Genomic DNA, 16,614 nt, shown 5'->3' on the forward strand with positions numbered 1-16,614 from the left:
TTTACATTGTTGCGATACCCTCGATATTGGTAATCTCACCTACTAATTTTAAACCTACCAAAGATTGATCTAATCATTTGTTTCACTGTTATTTCTATTAAATGATCAATACAAATAATTAAACAAAAAAAAGAAAAATATCATTTGGAAATCCAACAAATTAGAAATAGAACATTTGGAAATCCCTGTTTTTTTCATTTACTGACATTATCCTATAAGCTATTGCTCTAACATGGATAGACTTCATATCAATTTTAAAAAGTGCTATATGCATTATATTTTCATTGTAAATTCGATTGTTCCTCACAAAGACAATAATCTGTTTGTGTAATAGGGCTGGAAAATGTGCTTGTGTTATGAATTCACGGGATGTCTCCAGCTGGCCATTTTTTGTTCAAAGTGGTTGACTGATTTTTCCGATAACAATCATTGCACAAGGACCTACTGTCAAACAACACTGAGCAAGATTAAATGTAATACAACTGGCTGTCACAATACACCACAAAAATCCTGAATCATTACACAATACAAATTTGACTAACACTAAAGAGTACTTTGCAACAATAAGTGTAAGTGGAAGGGAATGGACCATTTATAAATATGGAACCATTGAATGTTGTGCTTAACTTGCTCGCCTTATAAAATGCATGTACATTGGAACTAGGTCTTTATTCAACAAACGCTATCCAAGAAAAACTCTGAAAACGTTTTAGCGGCACAATTTATCATGCATGATGTTTAAAGAGCAAACCCTGCTTTTACACACACGCACCTACAATTTTGTGTTCTTCAAAATCCAAATACCATTTGTGCAAATGAACAGCTAGTGAAGGATTTGTATTCCTTTAAAGTACAAGTTTTGCAGTAAAATGGGTGATCGAAAAGGCTGTGTCACACAGAAGTGTAGACATGAGCGCCTATGTTAGGTAATTTTAGAAATCATTGGTCGTGTTTTATTTTTAATGAATGTAGTGTGACTATTGAAGTAGAGTAATATGTCACATAATAAATCCAGTTTCTCATATGGTAATCTCACAAGTGACCATAATTTCATGTACACCCGAGGACCTCTTAACATTCCTGATGAGGTCATTCTTTTTAAGTGATAGAAGAAATTGAAAATGGGCCTACAAATGATTGCTGAATCTTAAATTCAATGAAGGCATACCTACATTAGTGTTACTAGAGTGGGCCATCCGATGCAGTCATTCAGTCCATGACAGATTACGTCCAACATAAATATCCATTTCTGTTCTTTTACAAAAAAGGTGTTTCTGATTTCTGCCACATTATGGTCAGCTTTGACTTAAACCATGATATGTTTTTATAGGGGCTTTTGATTGGTACATATTGAACTACAAAGATGGACTCACCTCGCTGAAGATTAGCATATTTGTATTTTCTTTTGGGATTTGATTTCGGGATGAAAATCTCTGATACTGGACAACATGTGAACACATTGTTATTTATTTTCTACTGCTCAACACTTTGGGATTTTTTTGCCTTGCCATACTTATGATATTGACTGGTGAATACAAAAGCAAAGTGAACTAATTTGTCTTGGTTCCCAGTATAGTCCTGTACTTATCTTTGTATTTTGATGTGTGTTTTATTGAATAGTAGTACAGTCCACAAACTAAATCTCTCCCGGGTGCAAAGTAAGGGGGTCAAACCTTTCAACTCAGTAACTGAGTAAAAAAGAGGACAATGGAATATAAAGCTATTGAGAAAGTTTGATGTCAAGCAGAGAGAATTTAAGTGAATTACATAATAGAATATAACATTGTAAGGCTATTCAATCTGTGATGGCTGGGATAGCAAATGTTCACCTCTTTAAATGGAAACAAGAGGAGAACTAGTTATTTATAGAGTTTCAATCTTCCCCCCACTCAAGGTGGAATGTGGGGAGCAATGTATTTTCTATTAGCAACCACATTTGTCCCAATTTCGATGGCAGAGTCTCTTTCTGCACTGGTGACAATGTCATACACTATTAACATTGTCTTGTGCAAGTACCTAGGTCTAGAGCCCTACGTCAGAATTTACAAGTAGGCCTAATAGGCTTTGGCCTACAGTGGCAGATTTTAAGGGGAGCAAGATTTAGGGTTCCATTTTTTTTGAGTCGCCTTCATTCAAGGGTAAATGGGCCTGACCTTTGCTGCTAACAATGAGAGTTAATTTTCTCCCACTAAGATAATAAGATCATTTTTGGGAAGTTGAGGGAGCACTGCTGAGCATCCATCAAGCTGGCCACTTTCTATAAGAGTTACGCTGGGAGAACAAGATCACAAGCAGGTATTCTGTTGCAGGACACAGTTATCTTTATATGTTTATAAGGGGACGCGATTCCTGACACATCATTTGCTGCCTGCTGTTTTTTTGAGTTTTGAGTTGTTCCCTGAACCCTGGTGGTAGAATTGTGGTGCAACATATTGCTGGCCTTCTTTCTGTACCTTTAGCACCATTCGGCTGTACCGGACCTTTGTTGGAGTTGCAGATCCCTTGCTGAGTAGGCTGCTGACTGCTGTCCTGAAATAATGTTCTGGACAATCTACCATAGCATCCCTCTTTCAAACCCACGCACTTTCAAAGTGCCTGTGCCACTAAAGCTGCCCGTAGTTGAATAAAAAGTGGAGCACTTTGTAAATAGTTACCTGGGCACCTCCTCAGATCTGAGCTTCCCTGATTTTCACAGCCTCCTGCCTCCGACTGTGAGCTTCCACACTGGCCCTACTCATATACTTCTCTGTGACTGCAAGTATTTATGGTGGTATCCGGAGGTGCCCTTGAACGAGGACAATATTGGAGGATTTTGTTACTGGGCCCCAGTGCTCAATCCATGTTACTATTGACCCCTCTCTGGTATTGTAGCCTCCTCTGCATTATGGATACATGTCTGGTGAGCTTCGTCATTTCCAGTTTTCCAGAAGTAGTGTGACTGCTAGCCATCGTGATTGCCTGCCCCAGTCCGCTCATATGATTTGGACTGATCCTGAGCCTCTTAGAGGCCTAGTTGCTTTGTGATCTGTGTGGTGACTGAGGCCCTATGCCACATAGGCAGGCATGTCACTGCGGAGCAGGCATTTCTTCAACTGATTCTGCATGGTATCAAGGACTGTGCCTTAGTACTCTCTATGTGGTGAGGTTCTCTATATCCTTGGTGTGGTGTACTTGTAACTTTCATGTTCCGTACGGGCCATTTTCCATCTATTTGCCTATTTGTCTAAACTGCCTAATTCCCTCCACAGTGACAGATCTTTAATTAACACCTTTTTGCCCATTACTCCTTCTCTGATGATCCTGTAGCTATATTCAGAGAGCCTAGGTCAGCACCACCACACCTCCAGAGTATTGCTCCTGAAACCAGTGTCTATTGATGCGGCCGACCGTGGGAACAACATCCCACAACACCCAATCTGCTACCTTTTGAATATTCTCTTCTGGCATTGATTTAACTTAACCCGGTGTCATGGCATGGCCATCTGCTCCACTGGGTCTGCATGATAACATCTTCTGTCATTTCTGGCTGCTTCATTGTTGCCTATCGTTTCTCTGCTTTTGGTCTTGCCTTCTCCTATGCCCTTTGGTGCCCCAGCTCTGTCATATCCCTGGCTATGGCCAAAGGCATTAGGAAACATGGCCCAATGAATTCATTCACCAAGACATCTTCTGAACACTCTCCTCAGGATGCCTGGGGCATGTAAATCTCTTATGAGGTGGCCCTCGGAGGCCGAGTTGCAACAGATTATGATAGGTGAGCAGGAAGGTTCCACGTCCATCACTTCAAAGATGAGTGATCTTGCAGGATTGCTAGCTCACTTAAGATGAAGCTAGAAAAGGGGGGTGCCATAATTACTGTGGCAGAGACCAAAATTTGCAAAATCAAAGACTGTAAATCTACTTCGGAAGGATCTTCAGACCACTGAGCTGAAATGTGACAGTTTAGAATGTTCATCACGTCACAAGTTGCACACTTTGTGAATCCAGGGTAGCACAGAACACCTTGTGGAGGACCTCGTCTTAAAAAGCCTAGATTATCCTCACTTTTTGTCACTGTCCATAGTTGGAAGAACTTTGCGATATACCGATGGAATCCAGGTGTCTGTGCTATTATTTCGTACTCATGTAGCCCCTCATTTCCAGCCCTTGTCCAGGGCATGGGCATGTACCTCCCTTACCCCAGATCAGGGGCCTTCCCCATGGAAACCACCACCCGCACCCAATAGGGCAACCGGGTACTGCAGTTACAGGGCGCTGCATCTGTAAAATAAAATTGCTAATAACAGGAGATGGACTACACCCTGAGTTACCTTATTAAACCGGACACAGACACCAAGGTCGATTTTATAGGGATCTCAACAGGGACAACTCTTTATTTATAAAAACTCTTAACCTCTAATTCTCTTTCTAAAGTTCCCCTGGTGTGAGTTCCTCTAAATGGTGAATCTGCTCCATTAGCCCAGCTTTTCTAGCAGGGATTACAGGGAGACCCATAGGGTGGGATTGACGCAACAGACCCCCCTGCTTTATGTCTGGTACCACCCACTAAAGTGTGAGTCCAGAAGATGGCCTCTGTGGATGGTGCCTCAGGCACGCCACCACTTTACTCCGCTACCTCATGCCAGGGCCCTTACCCTCTCTAAACTCTTCCCCCCCCTGCTCCTTTATTTATTCACTATGCATACAACCTACTTAGGATTTAACCTAATTAACATTTCCCCATAAGATCCCCTACATAACATTTACCCTACATAGCATTTGTTATACACTTAAATATTGACCTAAATATACATACACACAAACAATGACATAGAACATATGCAACATATCTTTGTAAGTAGAGATTACTGCTGCAGTCAGCCACCCATTTTCACTGTCTTTATGGTGCCTACTTCCTTCTAATGGGTGGGGTGTAGGTTCCTGATGTAATTGGGCCCTGGGCCCCCACATGTTCTTTCTTCTGGGTGGCCCCCGTCCACTACCTGGGGCCACCATACACACGCTCATAATTTGCACATCCAAAATGTTTATTGATGGCCACCTGCCCGAGTGGCTGGCCGTCCAACATCACTGCAGTGACCCGCAGCCAATTCCCATTTCTTCTGGATGGCCCCATGCCCTGGCGGGTCACCCACACTCACTGCCGCACCCGCAGCTGTTTGGTTCTCTCCTGGGCGGCCCCATGCACTGGAGGGCCACCCGCATGATTGCCACGCCCAGCAGCACCATCTTTACTCCAGATACCGCCCCGTTGCCATGGGGACGCCACCGTAGTCACCACCACAGCCTGCCCCCTCTCCATTGCGTTAGGGGAATGCATGGGCGGGCTGTTTCGATTCACCTGGGGTGCTTTTCCAAGGCAGCCTGGACCGTTTCTTCACCTGGTCTGCCACGACAAGGCAGCCCGGGACTTCTTTCAGTGCCCCACTAATCACCGGGGCTTCTCTTCGCAGCTCCGCCCTAAATACTTCTCTGCATTTCACCTCCCAGGCCGCCTGGCATGTGCGGCCCGGGAGAACTTCTACACATGGCCGGGCTGCATTGGGCATGCAGCCCAGCCCCATGGTTCACCCACTGAGTAGCCCCTCACACGCCGCCCAATGCCACAAATGTCTGTGGGCCATGGGAGGGTGGGGGTGGATGCTCAAACCCCCCATCCCCTCACCCCAGAGAGTTGCCTTCTTCTCTCTGCCTGCTTCTCCTCTCCTTCCCTTGCTTCCCTTATTTCTTCTTCTTTTCTCTCCTCAACCGTTTTTCTAACTGGCTTTTCATTTTAAAAACGTCTAGACTCTGTTCTACCGTGCCCATCCCATACCTGGGCAGAGGAATTCTGTCCCTTTTTATTTCTTTTCTTCATCTCTTTATATCTACATCTCTTTATATCTACATTCTATCATAATGACTTTTCCCACAATATATGCCAGTATAAAAAACATTTGCATACTGGGTGTGCCGATACAAGTCTATGCAGGCTGCATCAGTAAATGCCAGAATTACCATATAAGAACATGCGTCTGTTGGCTTTGCCAGTAACAAATGTCATGCTGTAGTTAAGAAAATATATCCAGACTAGTTCCAAGAGTGTAGGCCCGTCTAGCCATGCAGTAACACACATCATGTTTCGTTTGCCCTTGATGTCCAGTAAAAAATGCCATGCCACAGGAAGAAAATGTAACCGTACTGGCTGCAGCAATGCTGGCCATTCTAGCTGCCTAACAACTCTTGTCATGTTTGCTTTAACCTTCATACCTAGTAAAAAAAGATATGCCAGTCAGAAATCATAACCAGACCTGCTGCAGCAATGTAAGTCAGTCTAGCCACCAAGCAACTCTTTTCATTTTTGCTTCTAACATGATGCCCAGTAGAATATGACATACCAGAGGCAGAAAAAGCAGCCAGACCGACTGCAGCAATGCTGTCCAGTCTAGCCACATAACAATACTTATCGTGTTTGCTTTAACCATGATGCCCAGTATCAAAAATGCCATGTCAGATTCAGAATACAAAACCAGACTGGCTGCAGCAACATTTATTTATTTATTTATTTATTTATTTTATTGTTCATTTGTAAGGCGCTTATACATCAAGTAAATTGTGTTTCAAAGCACCCTATTTATTTTATAACATTGGCCAGTCTAGCCACTTAATAACACTTATCATGTTTGATGTAACCTTGACGCCCAGTGAAGAATTCCGAGCTACAGTAAGAAAGTATAACCAGATTGGCTGCCATAATGGAGCCCAGCCTAGCAGCATAACAACACTCATCATGTTTACGTTAACCTTAATGGCGAGTAGAAAATGCCATGCCAGAAGCATAAAAACAGACCTAGACTAGCTGGAGCAATTCAGTGCAGTCTAGCAACATAACAACACTTATCATGTTTGCTAATCATGATAAGTGTTGTCACGTGACTAGGTGGAAGTTTATGAATGAATCATAACAACTGACATTCCTCTGGGCAACCTTCCAAAGCATTGTTTTTCATCCTGCCATGCCATTACAAAAGCAAATAGGGGTACAGAAGCCTGAAAGGGGCAGTACGCTACCTGCATGCATTTTCTCAATTCTGTTTCTTAAACAGCGGTCGCAATTCACAAAAATATGGGGCATTGTGACCGTAACTTATAGGTTCCGGGCAGCAATATTGATGGACCATTTGCCTGTGCCACTAAAACTGCCTGTAGTTGAATAAAAAGTGGAGCACTTTGTAAATAGTTACCGCCTGCCCTGGGTAGTTGGTAATCATTCGATGCTTTGCAAGCATGTGTGCTGTTGCAAACCATTGAAGGACTCCGTTAGCTGCCACAAAGGAAGGGGGAAGGTTTGGCTCCTGTCCCCTCCCACTTGCAACTATTGTGAACATTGCAATATGCAGTTCTAGTTGTGAATTGAAGTGTTGCTCTCATACTTTGTGACTCTTGTTCTTGAGTTTGAGCAAAACCAGGCGCATTTGCTCTGCCCTGGTTTTGCGAATGTAGACCCAGTTAATAGATCAGGCCCCTGAGGGTCTAGGCACCATGCACTCACACTGATGCTTTGTGGCATGATCCAGGTTACTATGAGGGTCTAGCCTTCCCCCACAGCGTTAGAACCAGGAACCTTGAGAATGACAAGGAATTGGCCCCAGAGTCTCTCCCAACTGCCCTTGTTCTAACATACCAGTAACATGCAAGTGCACACCTCCTTCTGATCAGCTTGCTCTTAGGGAAAGCACCCCCAGGAAGCCAGGCTCCAGGCATCCTGCATCCAAGATGGTTGACAAAGATTCACTAGAAGCATAGGTCGGTATGACTCTGGGTGCAGTTGGCAACTCTGTGTGCTTCGCCTGCCCCTCCCGAAACCCCCTCCCATTTCTTCTGCCAAAGAAGTGCTTGAAGTGGGTGGGGACCATGCACGGCAAGGCACATCCTTTAATTGAGGAGCATCAACCGAGTTCAGCACCTGCGTTCCCGCGCCATCTCCCCTGCGCACTAGAGCAGCTTAAAACGCTCCTGTGCTTTCCCCTTCAACCCAGTCTCCCGCATGGTATTTATTCTAAAGTCATGATGAATTGGAGGAGGGGTCCTATTTTTTATTTCATCGTTGTTTACTACTTTTATTAGTTCAGCGAGGGGCCATTTTGGCAGACTGGAGGGCTTTCTCCTAGGTTCTGTGGGCCTATTGTCCTGGACACCCAAGAAACTAACTTTCTTGTCTTTGTGAATGGGGACCGTCTTTCTAACCTGTATGTTGATAGTCCCCTCGGTCTACAGTCGCTAGCGTATGTCCTGTTTCCGGCATCTGTAACACATATCCCCCAAAGTCCACTCGTCAGTTGCTCGCTATTTCTCCCGCTAATGTACGACACCTGATTCAGGATTGACACGTTGACTGTTGATTGCTTTTGCAAGTGTTTCTGGGTGAAACCACATCTACCTTCTATCAAAACAAATACAAAATACAAATTCAATTTTGTAGGTTTTGTTTACCTAAAACCGACTCAGCGTTTTTCACCCGGCCTTGGCTGTGTCGCGTGTTGGGGGAAGACTACACGCAAATATGATCAAAATGTATCAATTTCTAATCTATGTGGTTGTAACAAAATGTATTTTCTATTTTGTTGAATGCCAGATATAACTTTTTTTTACATTTAGGATGGTCTCTTCCCTGGTCAATTAACACCAGTAACTTTTTCAGAATGTGTCTGTTTGTTTTGACTATCCGTTGGCAGGAGTACTTTGCGATCTGCAGGCCCTGTTTGTCATTCCGATTGAGGGGACAATGGTTTTAGTTTATGAGGTTGCTCTGAACATTTGCTTGGAATCACTGAAGCTAAAGCATACATGCCAACATTATCCAATCAGATAATCGGTGTTTATTTGGTACAAACCATTAACATTCAACATACATAAACAAGTAAATACATATTATAAAAGACAAAGTACCACAAAAAAGAGGCTACATATTATAAAAAGTTAAAAGCAATTTCATAGAATACCCCACAGAGCCTACCTGCCCCCCCATAGGCTCCTTCACAAAAGACACAAGATCATACATAAAAACCCCATCTGTTGAATTCATTATTAAAATCATTGCCTCTGCACACTTTCTCACTTTATTCTTTAAACAGTGTGAGTTTAGCCATTTTGTTTCTTGGACCAATATTCTCCTTAAAAACAAGCAAAAAATGCTGGAGATTCCCATTCAATCTCAGCCCACAAGGGCATTTCCGGTCTGTCCGCAACCACAGGGTCCTGGAAAGTACTGGTAGTAGGTTTAACCTTATCATAAGGATTATTCTGCTGCAATTTTGCGATTTCACCTTTGTGATAAGATTTCTGACTGTTCTTCTGTCACGGTTCTCCCTATACAATTTCATTGTTGACAGCTTTAGCAATAGCCCCATATTCCATTCGGGAGACAATAGTCCAATTCTGGTTTTAACTTTGCATTCTGGGACTTGTAGTATTGAGTGTACAATTGGGAAATCGAGGACTACAAGTATCAGAATCCAAAGTTAAAACCAGGACTTGGCTAGTGTCTCCCGAATGGAATGGATAATGTTGGCATGTATGCAAAAGTGGGTACTCCTAGACGTAGCCTTGCCTAATCACATCTGCTGAGTGTGCCTTAATTCTGAGGTAAAATCCCTTCATAAAAGGGCCCAGAACCGGTGTGGTGCATAGGGTACCATAGGAAATGTAATGTTTCTATTAGATACAGTAAATGTTTCAGCTCCCATTTGTCTGTCAATCAAGCACATCATTGATGCCGTTTGATCTATACACATTGAAATCCCCTTTCGTGTTTTGTGATTCCAGAAGGGTCCGAGCGAGGCCCGTTGGCAGCCCTACCTCCACTTCCTGAGCCAACAAGAGAACAAAGTTGATCGACAGATGCACCCAGGATACTCAGCCAAGCGATACCTTTCGTGCCTCTCGCAAACGTGGGATCCCACCTTGGTGTACAGGCTCCAGTGTGCAGGTAGGTACCACCTCCTTCAGGCTAGATTGCTGGGTCAGGCGTCAGCTTAGCTTTATTATTGTTATTATTGCAGTATTTATTGAGCGCAGACGTAGGTTCGGGAAGCAACAGAGTGCTTTACAATCATAGTGGGGAGAACGCAGTGAGGGAAGCAGAGAAAATGAGAGCGTGGTGCTTACAACAGTGGAGGGCGCGCATTTGGCAGCAAGAGATTTACAAGCAACACAGGGAGGAAGCAGTGAGGAGCAGATCACTGAGTCTCAGATGGAGAGGGGAGGGGAGGGGAGTGGAGGGTGGGTGGGCCTAGGTGTTAGTGTGGAGCCATTACTTGAAAAGCAAGGTCTTCAGCTCTTTCCTGAACTGTAGAAGCGATGGGACGAGTCAGATGTCGACGGGGAGGAGGGTCAGACCATTGGACGTGAGTTTGTGAGGGGTTTTTAATCAAGGAAGTTGTTTGCTGCCTCGTCAACTATTACATCTGCTTTTCATAGCAGCAAATAATAAAGAAATGGTCTAGTAGATTCATATCTATGTAACTGTTCCTACTGTAGCACATGGGCTGGGAAGACCTCTGCCGCTCTACCTCTACATTACGGAGTCCCACAAGGGTCTGCCCTGGGCCTCTTTTATTCCACCTCTACACTCTTCCTCGTTCTGCTCTCATTGCTTCTTCCAATCTGTCATTCAATCTCTATATGGGCGACACCCAAATCTTCTTCTTATTCTCCTTTTCAGATTGCCTACACTCCGCTGTCTCCCCGCTGCCCAATCTTGGATGTATCCCACTTTCTCCACCTCAGTCCATCTAAGACTGAGGTCCTCTTTTTCCCTGCTAACTTCGTTCTTCCCCTCTTTCCTACCTCCCTCCCTTTCTTTCCTGCCTCGCTCCTCCCCTTCTCCTCATCAGCTCGTAACCTGGGTGTCACCTTCGACCCCTATCTTTCCTTCTACCTTCATATTTCCAACATTGCTTGTTCCTCCCACTATGCCCTATTTTACATCCGTTGTGCTCGCCCTTCCCTTTCATGCCACCAAACTTCTTATCACTTCTGGATTTTCTCTCAAATTGATTATTGCTCTACCCTTCTACTTGGTCATCCGGCCTCTCACTTGGCCCCCCTCCGTTCTGTCTTTAACTCATCTACATGTCTCCTTATCTCTCTCTGCCCCCCCCCCCTCTTCTATTTCCTCCTCTCTCCTCTCGAGGTCTCTCCTTCCTTTTGAATCTCGTCTTCTCTTTCACTTCCTTTCTACCGTTTTCAAATGTTTCCATGGTCTCGCACCTCTTTATCTTTCCTCACGTGTATTCGCTTTATTCTCCCTGTCGTACATTGCGCTCCCAGAACCACATCCTGCTTTCTGTTCCCTTGGTGCCTCCTCTCGTTTCCGTTCCTTTGCCCTACTCGCCCCCAGGCGCTGGAACTCTCTTCCTCTTTCTACCCATTCCACTTCCTGCCTTTGTATTTTTCAATCTGACCTCAGATCTCACCTCTTATCTGCTCTCTCTAATAACTGATCTTCATCGTTTCATGACTTCTGCTTACTACTTGGAATCTACTGTTTCACTGGGTTGTACCGCTTAATTTTACACTGTCCAACACTTTGGCGAAAGCACTTTATAAATTAAATTAAAATACAAATACAAAATAAAGATTAACTTTCCAGACCGCTTAGGTCCTTTTTTATGACTTTATTGCAATGTATTTCAACATGTTTTCTGTTTTCATTTCTGCCTTGAGTGATGTGGCAAAAAAAGGCGTGGTGACATGCTTAGTCCTGTTTTCCTATCAGCAGCACCTGAAGATCTAGGGCAATTAATTTGAAAATGTGACTATGTCACTACTTGCTTGCAAGAGTTATTGAAGAAGCTCCCCAAAACATGTCTTTGCTCGTTGATGCCCCAAAAAGTAGAATCCGGTCAAAGTTCCAAATCTGGCAAAAGATGTAGAGAATTGTACATGGGTTTCTGTCCACTAAAGAGAGATATTCCACAGAGGGGTGCCGAGTGACATCTGATAGACAAACAGTGTGAAGCTCGGCTTGTCTGTGATGCCGCTCAGAATCCAGAGGTGGACTGCACACCGAAGCAACTCTTTTGGAATCGCATGTTGTGTATGGCCCCTGGGCGGCCATTTTCCTCACAGTGCACTTTCCCTTTAGACCAGCATTGTAGGGGGTGGAGAGGGGACGTGTGAGGGAACTATACAACACAGCAAATATCACCCCACCCCACAGCAACTCGAAAATGAAGGGAAAAAACAGATAAAATGCCATATCAAAATGCCCACTACTTTGATATCTCAGCATTGGCATATGAATTCCATAATCCTATGCTGTGAATTCGCAGCAGGATGATATAGCATTCAGAAAGGGGCAGAGCTGCTAATGGCTTCTTTGGGAAGCCATACATGTTGAGTGAACTTCTAGAGAAAGCCATTAGCAACTATTTCCTAATTTCAACACACCTGAGTTAAAGTAAACATCAAATATACGTATAAACATGCCAATTTCTTCAGAGAACTGGGTTTGGGGGATTATCTATGACATAAGTACCCAGAGTCCGAAGAAACTCTTTATAAGCAGAGGGGTCAAGTCCGGTCCTCAAGAGCCAAATCTACTCCATGTTTTCAGACTATCCTCGCAAAATACATTGAAGACTGGGAATCTAATTGACAGTTAATACATGTTCTTGCTCCCTAAAACATGGGTGGATGGGGCTCTTGGGAACTAGACTTGGAGCACCCCTACTGTAAATGCCAGATTATTTTCCCTGGACATCTCACCTGTACTCTTCGCTCCTTTGTTCACTGGAGAGTGATCCTTTTCTTGCCGCTGTACTGTGGGAATCCAGGGCCGTTCCTAGGATTTGCGGGGTCCTGGGTGGCAAAAGATGTGTGGGCTCCTCTAATTTGCATAAACAGTAACATCAGTGATATCACACAATGAGTCTTCAGTACGCAAAGGTATCTTGGGAAGTTAAATTAGAAACATGCTGCCATGCGTAAGGTAGTAGACAAATACACTGTGACATCCAGTATATGAATTGTCAATATTAATATTTAACTCTGTGGTAATATCAGGAGTGAGGAATCTTTTTAAAGTAGCAGACAGCTGAATACCTTGTGCAGACTTCTAATGTTGAGAATCAAGCATAGTGTGATAAAAATGATTTGCCCAGGAACCCTCTCTTTGGTTAAGTGGAGAAGCCGAGATTTGAGAACAGTCTGCAATTTAGGTACTTGAACATATCTCTTCCCAGATGTAATTGGTAGAAATACTGTTTGCCGAAGGTCTTTTTGAAGCTTTGGTTTTGAAATCTTTCCTCTGCCTTTGATACGGACAATCATGCCACCCTTATAAATTGGCTCCGTGTCACCCTTGGCATCATGGACGAGACACTAGACTGGTTGAACACCTTCCTCTCTGACCAACCATTGCAGGTTAAATGGGCCCTTTTCTCTCCTCCATATCACTTTCCACCTGCGGCGTCTCTCAGGGCGCTATCTTCTTGCTGCCCGCTATGGGTCCCCTCCTTTGTGAGGTAAAAATCTTGGTATCATCTTCGTCTCCTCTCTCTCATTCTCTCCTCTCATCAAAGACCTTGCCAAGAAGGCCCACTTTCAGCTGCACCTCCTCCGAGGTATTCTTCCTTTCCTCACCTTCCCCCAGAAACTCAATGTCTTCAGAGCTCTGGTCCTCTCCAGGCTTGACTACTGCCACAGCCTCTTCCTCAATCTGCCTAAACTCTCCCTTCGTGTCCTTCAACTAATCCAGAACATGACTGCGAGACTTATCCTGGGCCTCAAGCCAAAGGACTGTATCTCTCCAGCCCTAAAATCTCTCCACTGGCTCCCGGTGGCTGTGAGGAGCAAATTCAAGACCCACTGCATCATCCACAAGGCTTTCTGGGGTCTGGGACCCTGCTACATCCAGCTCTCTCTCTCTAAATACCTACCTGCTAGAGCCCTTCGGTCTTCTAGCTCCAACTCTGCAGATCAGACGCTTCTCCAAGCAGAGAGTGGGCAATAGATCTCTCTCTTCCGCAGTAGCCTCCCTCTGGAATGGCCTCCCTGCCCCTCTCAGACTTGAGTCGGATCTCTTTAATTCTGCAAGATTCCCAAGACCTCCTTTTCTCTACTCCCTTCCCTCTCCCCTGCTAATGTCCCCCTCTGCTGCACTGACTGGGGCAGCCTGGTTACTTCTGATTCTTACAGGCCACCAGGCCATGCTCGCCCAGTCTACCCCAACACCTTGGTCTCCCCTGACGCCCCTTAACCTGCACTTGCCCTACTATGCTCCCTCACCCTGCACTAGCCTGGCTGGGCATGCACCCCTATTGAGCCCATACAGCCCTGTCCTTGCACTTAGCATGTAGACCTTCAATCCCCTGTACCCTGTGCATTCCCCTGGCACTTGTCCACCTGGCCTCCCCTTAGCACTCGCCTTGTTCAGGGGCCCTCTTCCCATCTGTCCCCCAACCCCTGCACGTGCGCGCTCCGCACTCCGGCCTGCACTTCCTTTCCCGCCTGAGCATTAGCACATTCTGCTCTGACCGGTACTTCCCTCCACCTCCCCGCTCCCTTGCACTTCTTGTTACTGCACATGCACAATCCGAATGACACAAGGCCTAGTAGGACCATTTATGTTTATTCTTTATCCCTGTCCCCCCTCCCCACACCTTTTGTCTTGTTGCACCTTGAAACACTATTTGCTGCACAGGCGCATTACAAATACACAATAATTAAATACAAAAATAAAATAAACACTATCTATAGCTTAGGGGCAACGTGCTCGCCTTGTAAGCAAAACGACACAGAGCAACACAAGTTCGATCCCTGGGTCCGCGCTTAGAAACCTCTGGGTATTAAGCATGTTATAAATAACCTATCATATCATATAATGGTGATTGTGTTTTGCTAACTGAAAGGAACTGCTGTTTTTGGAGATGTTTCACAATAGTTTTTATTTATATTGTGTGTATATTTGGGCAATACTAGCGCCTAGATGCCTACGTGCTTAGTGTGCTTTACAAATTGAAGAATGCGTAAATAAAAAATAAATATTGTCCAAATTAGCGATATGCTTTTATTTCAGAAGCTACAGATAAGGATGATTTTGACTGTCAAAAAAATGATAATAGCAAATAACTATGTTTTTCAATTGCTGCTCACCACAAAATGAGAACGGAATCTCCTTAATGTACCCCCTGGGCCTTGATTGGAGGGGCCACAATTATATGCCGGTGTAGAATAGCAGGGGATCCTAAAGCAGAAAGTTGCGACAAGTGAGCGGGTTACGCGACTGCTGCTGAGATGCTATATGTTTAGACCTTCCTGTAAATCATATGTCTTCTTTCTGATTCCTGTGGCAACATGTGCTGTAAAATGTGGTGTTTTGACGTGGGGATGAGTACAGCTCCCTCGCTTCACTCAGTGTGGGAACTTTTGCTGGCACCCAAAAATATGCGCAGAGTAACTGAACATATCTTGAAGTGAAAGATACAAATTTAGTTCAGTTGACCTTTCCCCTCAGGAGAAAGTGCACTTGACAAAAGGGCATTGGCCTTTCAAAAGAAGTAATCAACAACAGAAAAATAACCTGAGATAGGACATTTTCCAATAAATACGCTGGCAAAGTATAAAAGGTGCTCACCTTTTAAACCCAGCAATATGTACTGAAATATTCCCATGGAAACAAAATCCCAATATGTGCTTTGATGATAATGTTGTGTATGCACTGGCAACAGACAACCTGGGTGAAATCCGGGTAGGCAAATGCTTGAGCAAGCTTGCCAATCTCAAAAACACACAAGGCGGTTGTGTCCGCCCTCTGAAAAAAGTTATACTGTCCACCCAGATGTACTCTGCTTTATGAAGATGATTTGAAAAGTACACACACCATAGTAAGGTACCCACTCAAATATAAAACTCCTGACAGAAATATGTTAAGCAGAATGTGTACAATTGTGGCATTATGCCCCCATCTTGACTGGGAGACTACAAAGAATAGAATGCAATTCAGCGAAAGGCACACAAAATGGCCTTTGTATTTTCAAGACGTATAACATGTAATGTGTGAAAACGTTACCTGTGTGTGTTTCAGTGTTTGAAAAATGTCGGGTTCATAAATGATGTGATGAAAATATCCCATTCTACCAAAAACAAATGGTTTTTGGAGTGTTAAATATGAACATCTGAAAATAATGTAGCCAATAAATGTGAAACTGTTTTGTGTGATATATTGTCATTGACCTGGAGGAGAGTGTGTAGATTTAGGCAGCTAACTGGTGCTTTGTGTGTGCTTTCATAATGGCAATGTCTATTTGCATTTCTGAACACAGAAACATTACAAACATCTCTGCCAAAATAGTGGTCTCTTAAATGGGCTATCACCTGTACATCGCCCCCACTTTAAATGCTCTGCTTGAAGAGAGAAAGTGATAAGTAGCCATTAAGGGGCCTGCAGCGTCTGATGGGCCGCTGGGATGTGCGTGTTGGGCTCAAGAGAGCCACAGGAGGATGGGAGGCCGCCTCACGCAAGCCTAGTACATGGAAACTGCACAGACCCCCTTAAAACAATATTCTTGGTATAGTTCAGACAGGCACTGGTGCCTGCGGGCCCCCTCTGACAGCAGGGCCCTGGGCCAC

At 44.3% G+C, this 16,614-nt stretch overlaps 1 protein-coding gene across 2 annotated transcripts in view; it reads left to right on the plus strand.

Moving 5' to 3' along the window:
• The window catches only part of KIAA2012 (KIAA2012 ortholog), a 427,155-nt gene that overhangs the window by 153,863 nt on the left and 256,678 nt on the right, over positions 1–16,614 (plus strand). For both annotated transcript variants that reach the window (XM_069615509.1, XM_069615508.1), the window contains one exon: positions 9,805–9,967. In XM_069615509.1, coding sequence (XP_069471610.1) covers positions 9,805–9,967 — 163 coding nt within the window. The remainder of the gene's footprint in view (positions 1–9,804; positions 9,968–16,614) is intronic.

The sequence above is a fragment of the Ambystoma mexicanum genome, chromosome 9 (assembly GCF_040938575.1).
Source record: "Ambystoma mexicanum isolate Mex_15411 chromosome 9, UKY_AmexF1_1, whole genome shotgun sequence".
Taxonomy (NCBI): domain Eukaryota; kingdom Metazoa; phylum Chordata; class Amphibia; order Caudata; family Ambystomatidae; genus Ambystoma; species Ambystoma mexicanum.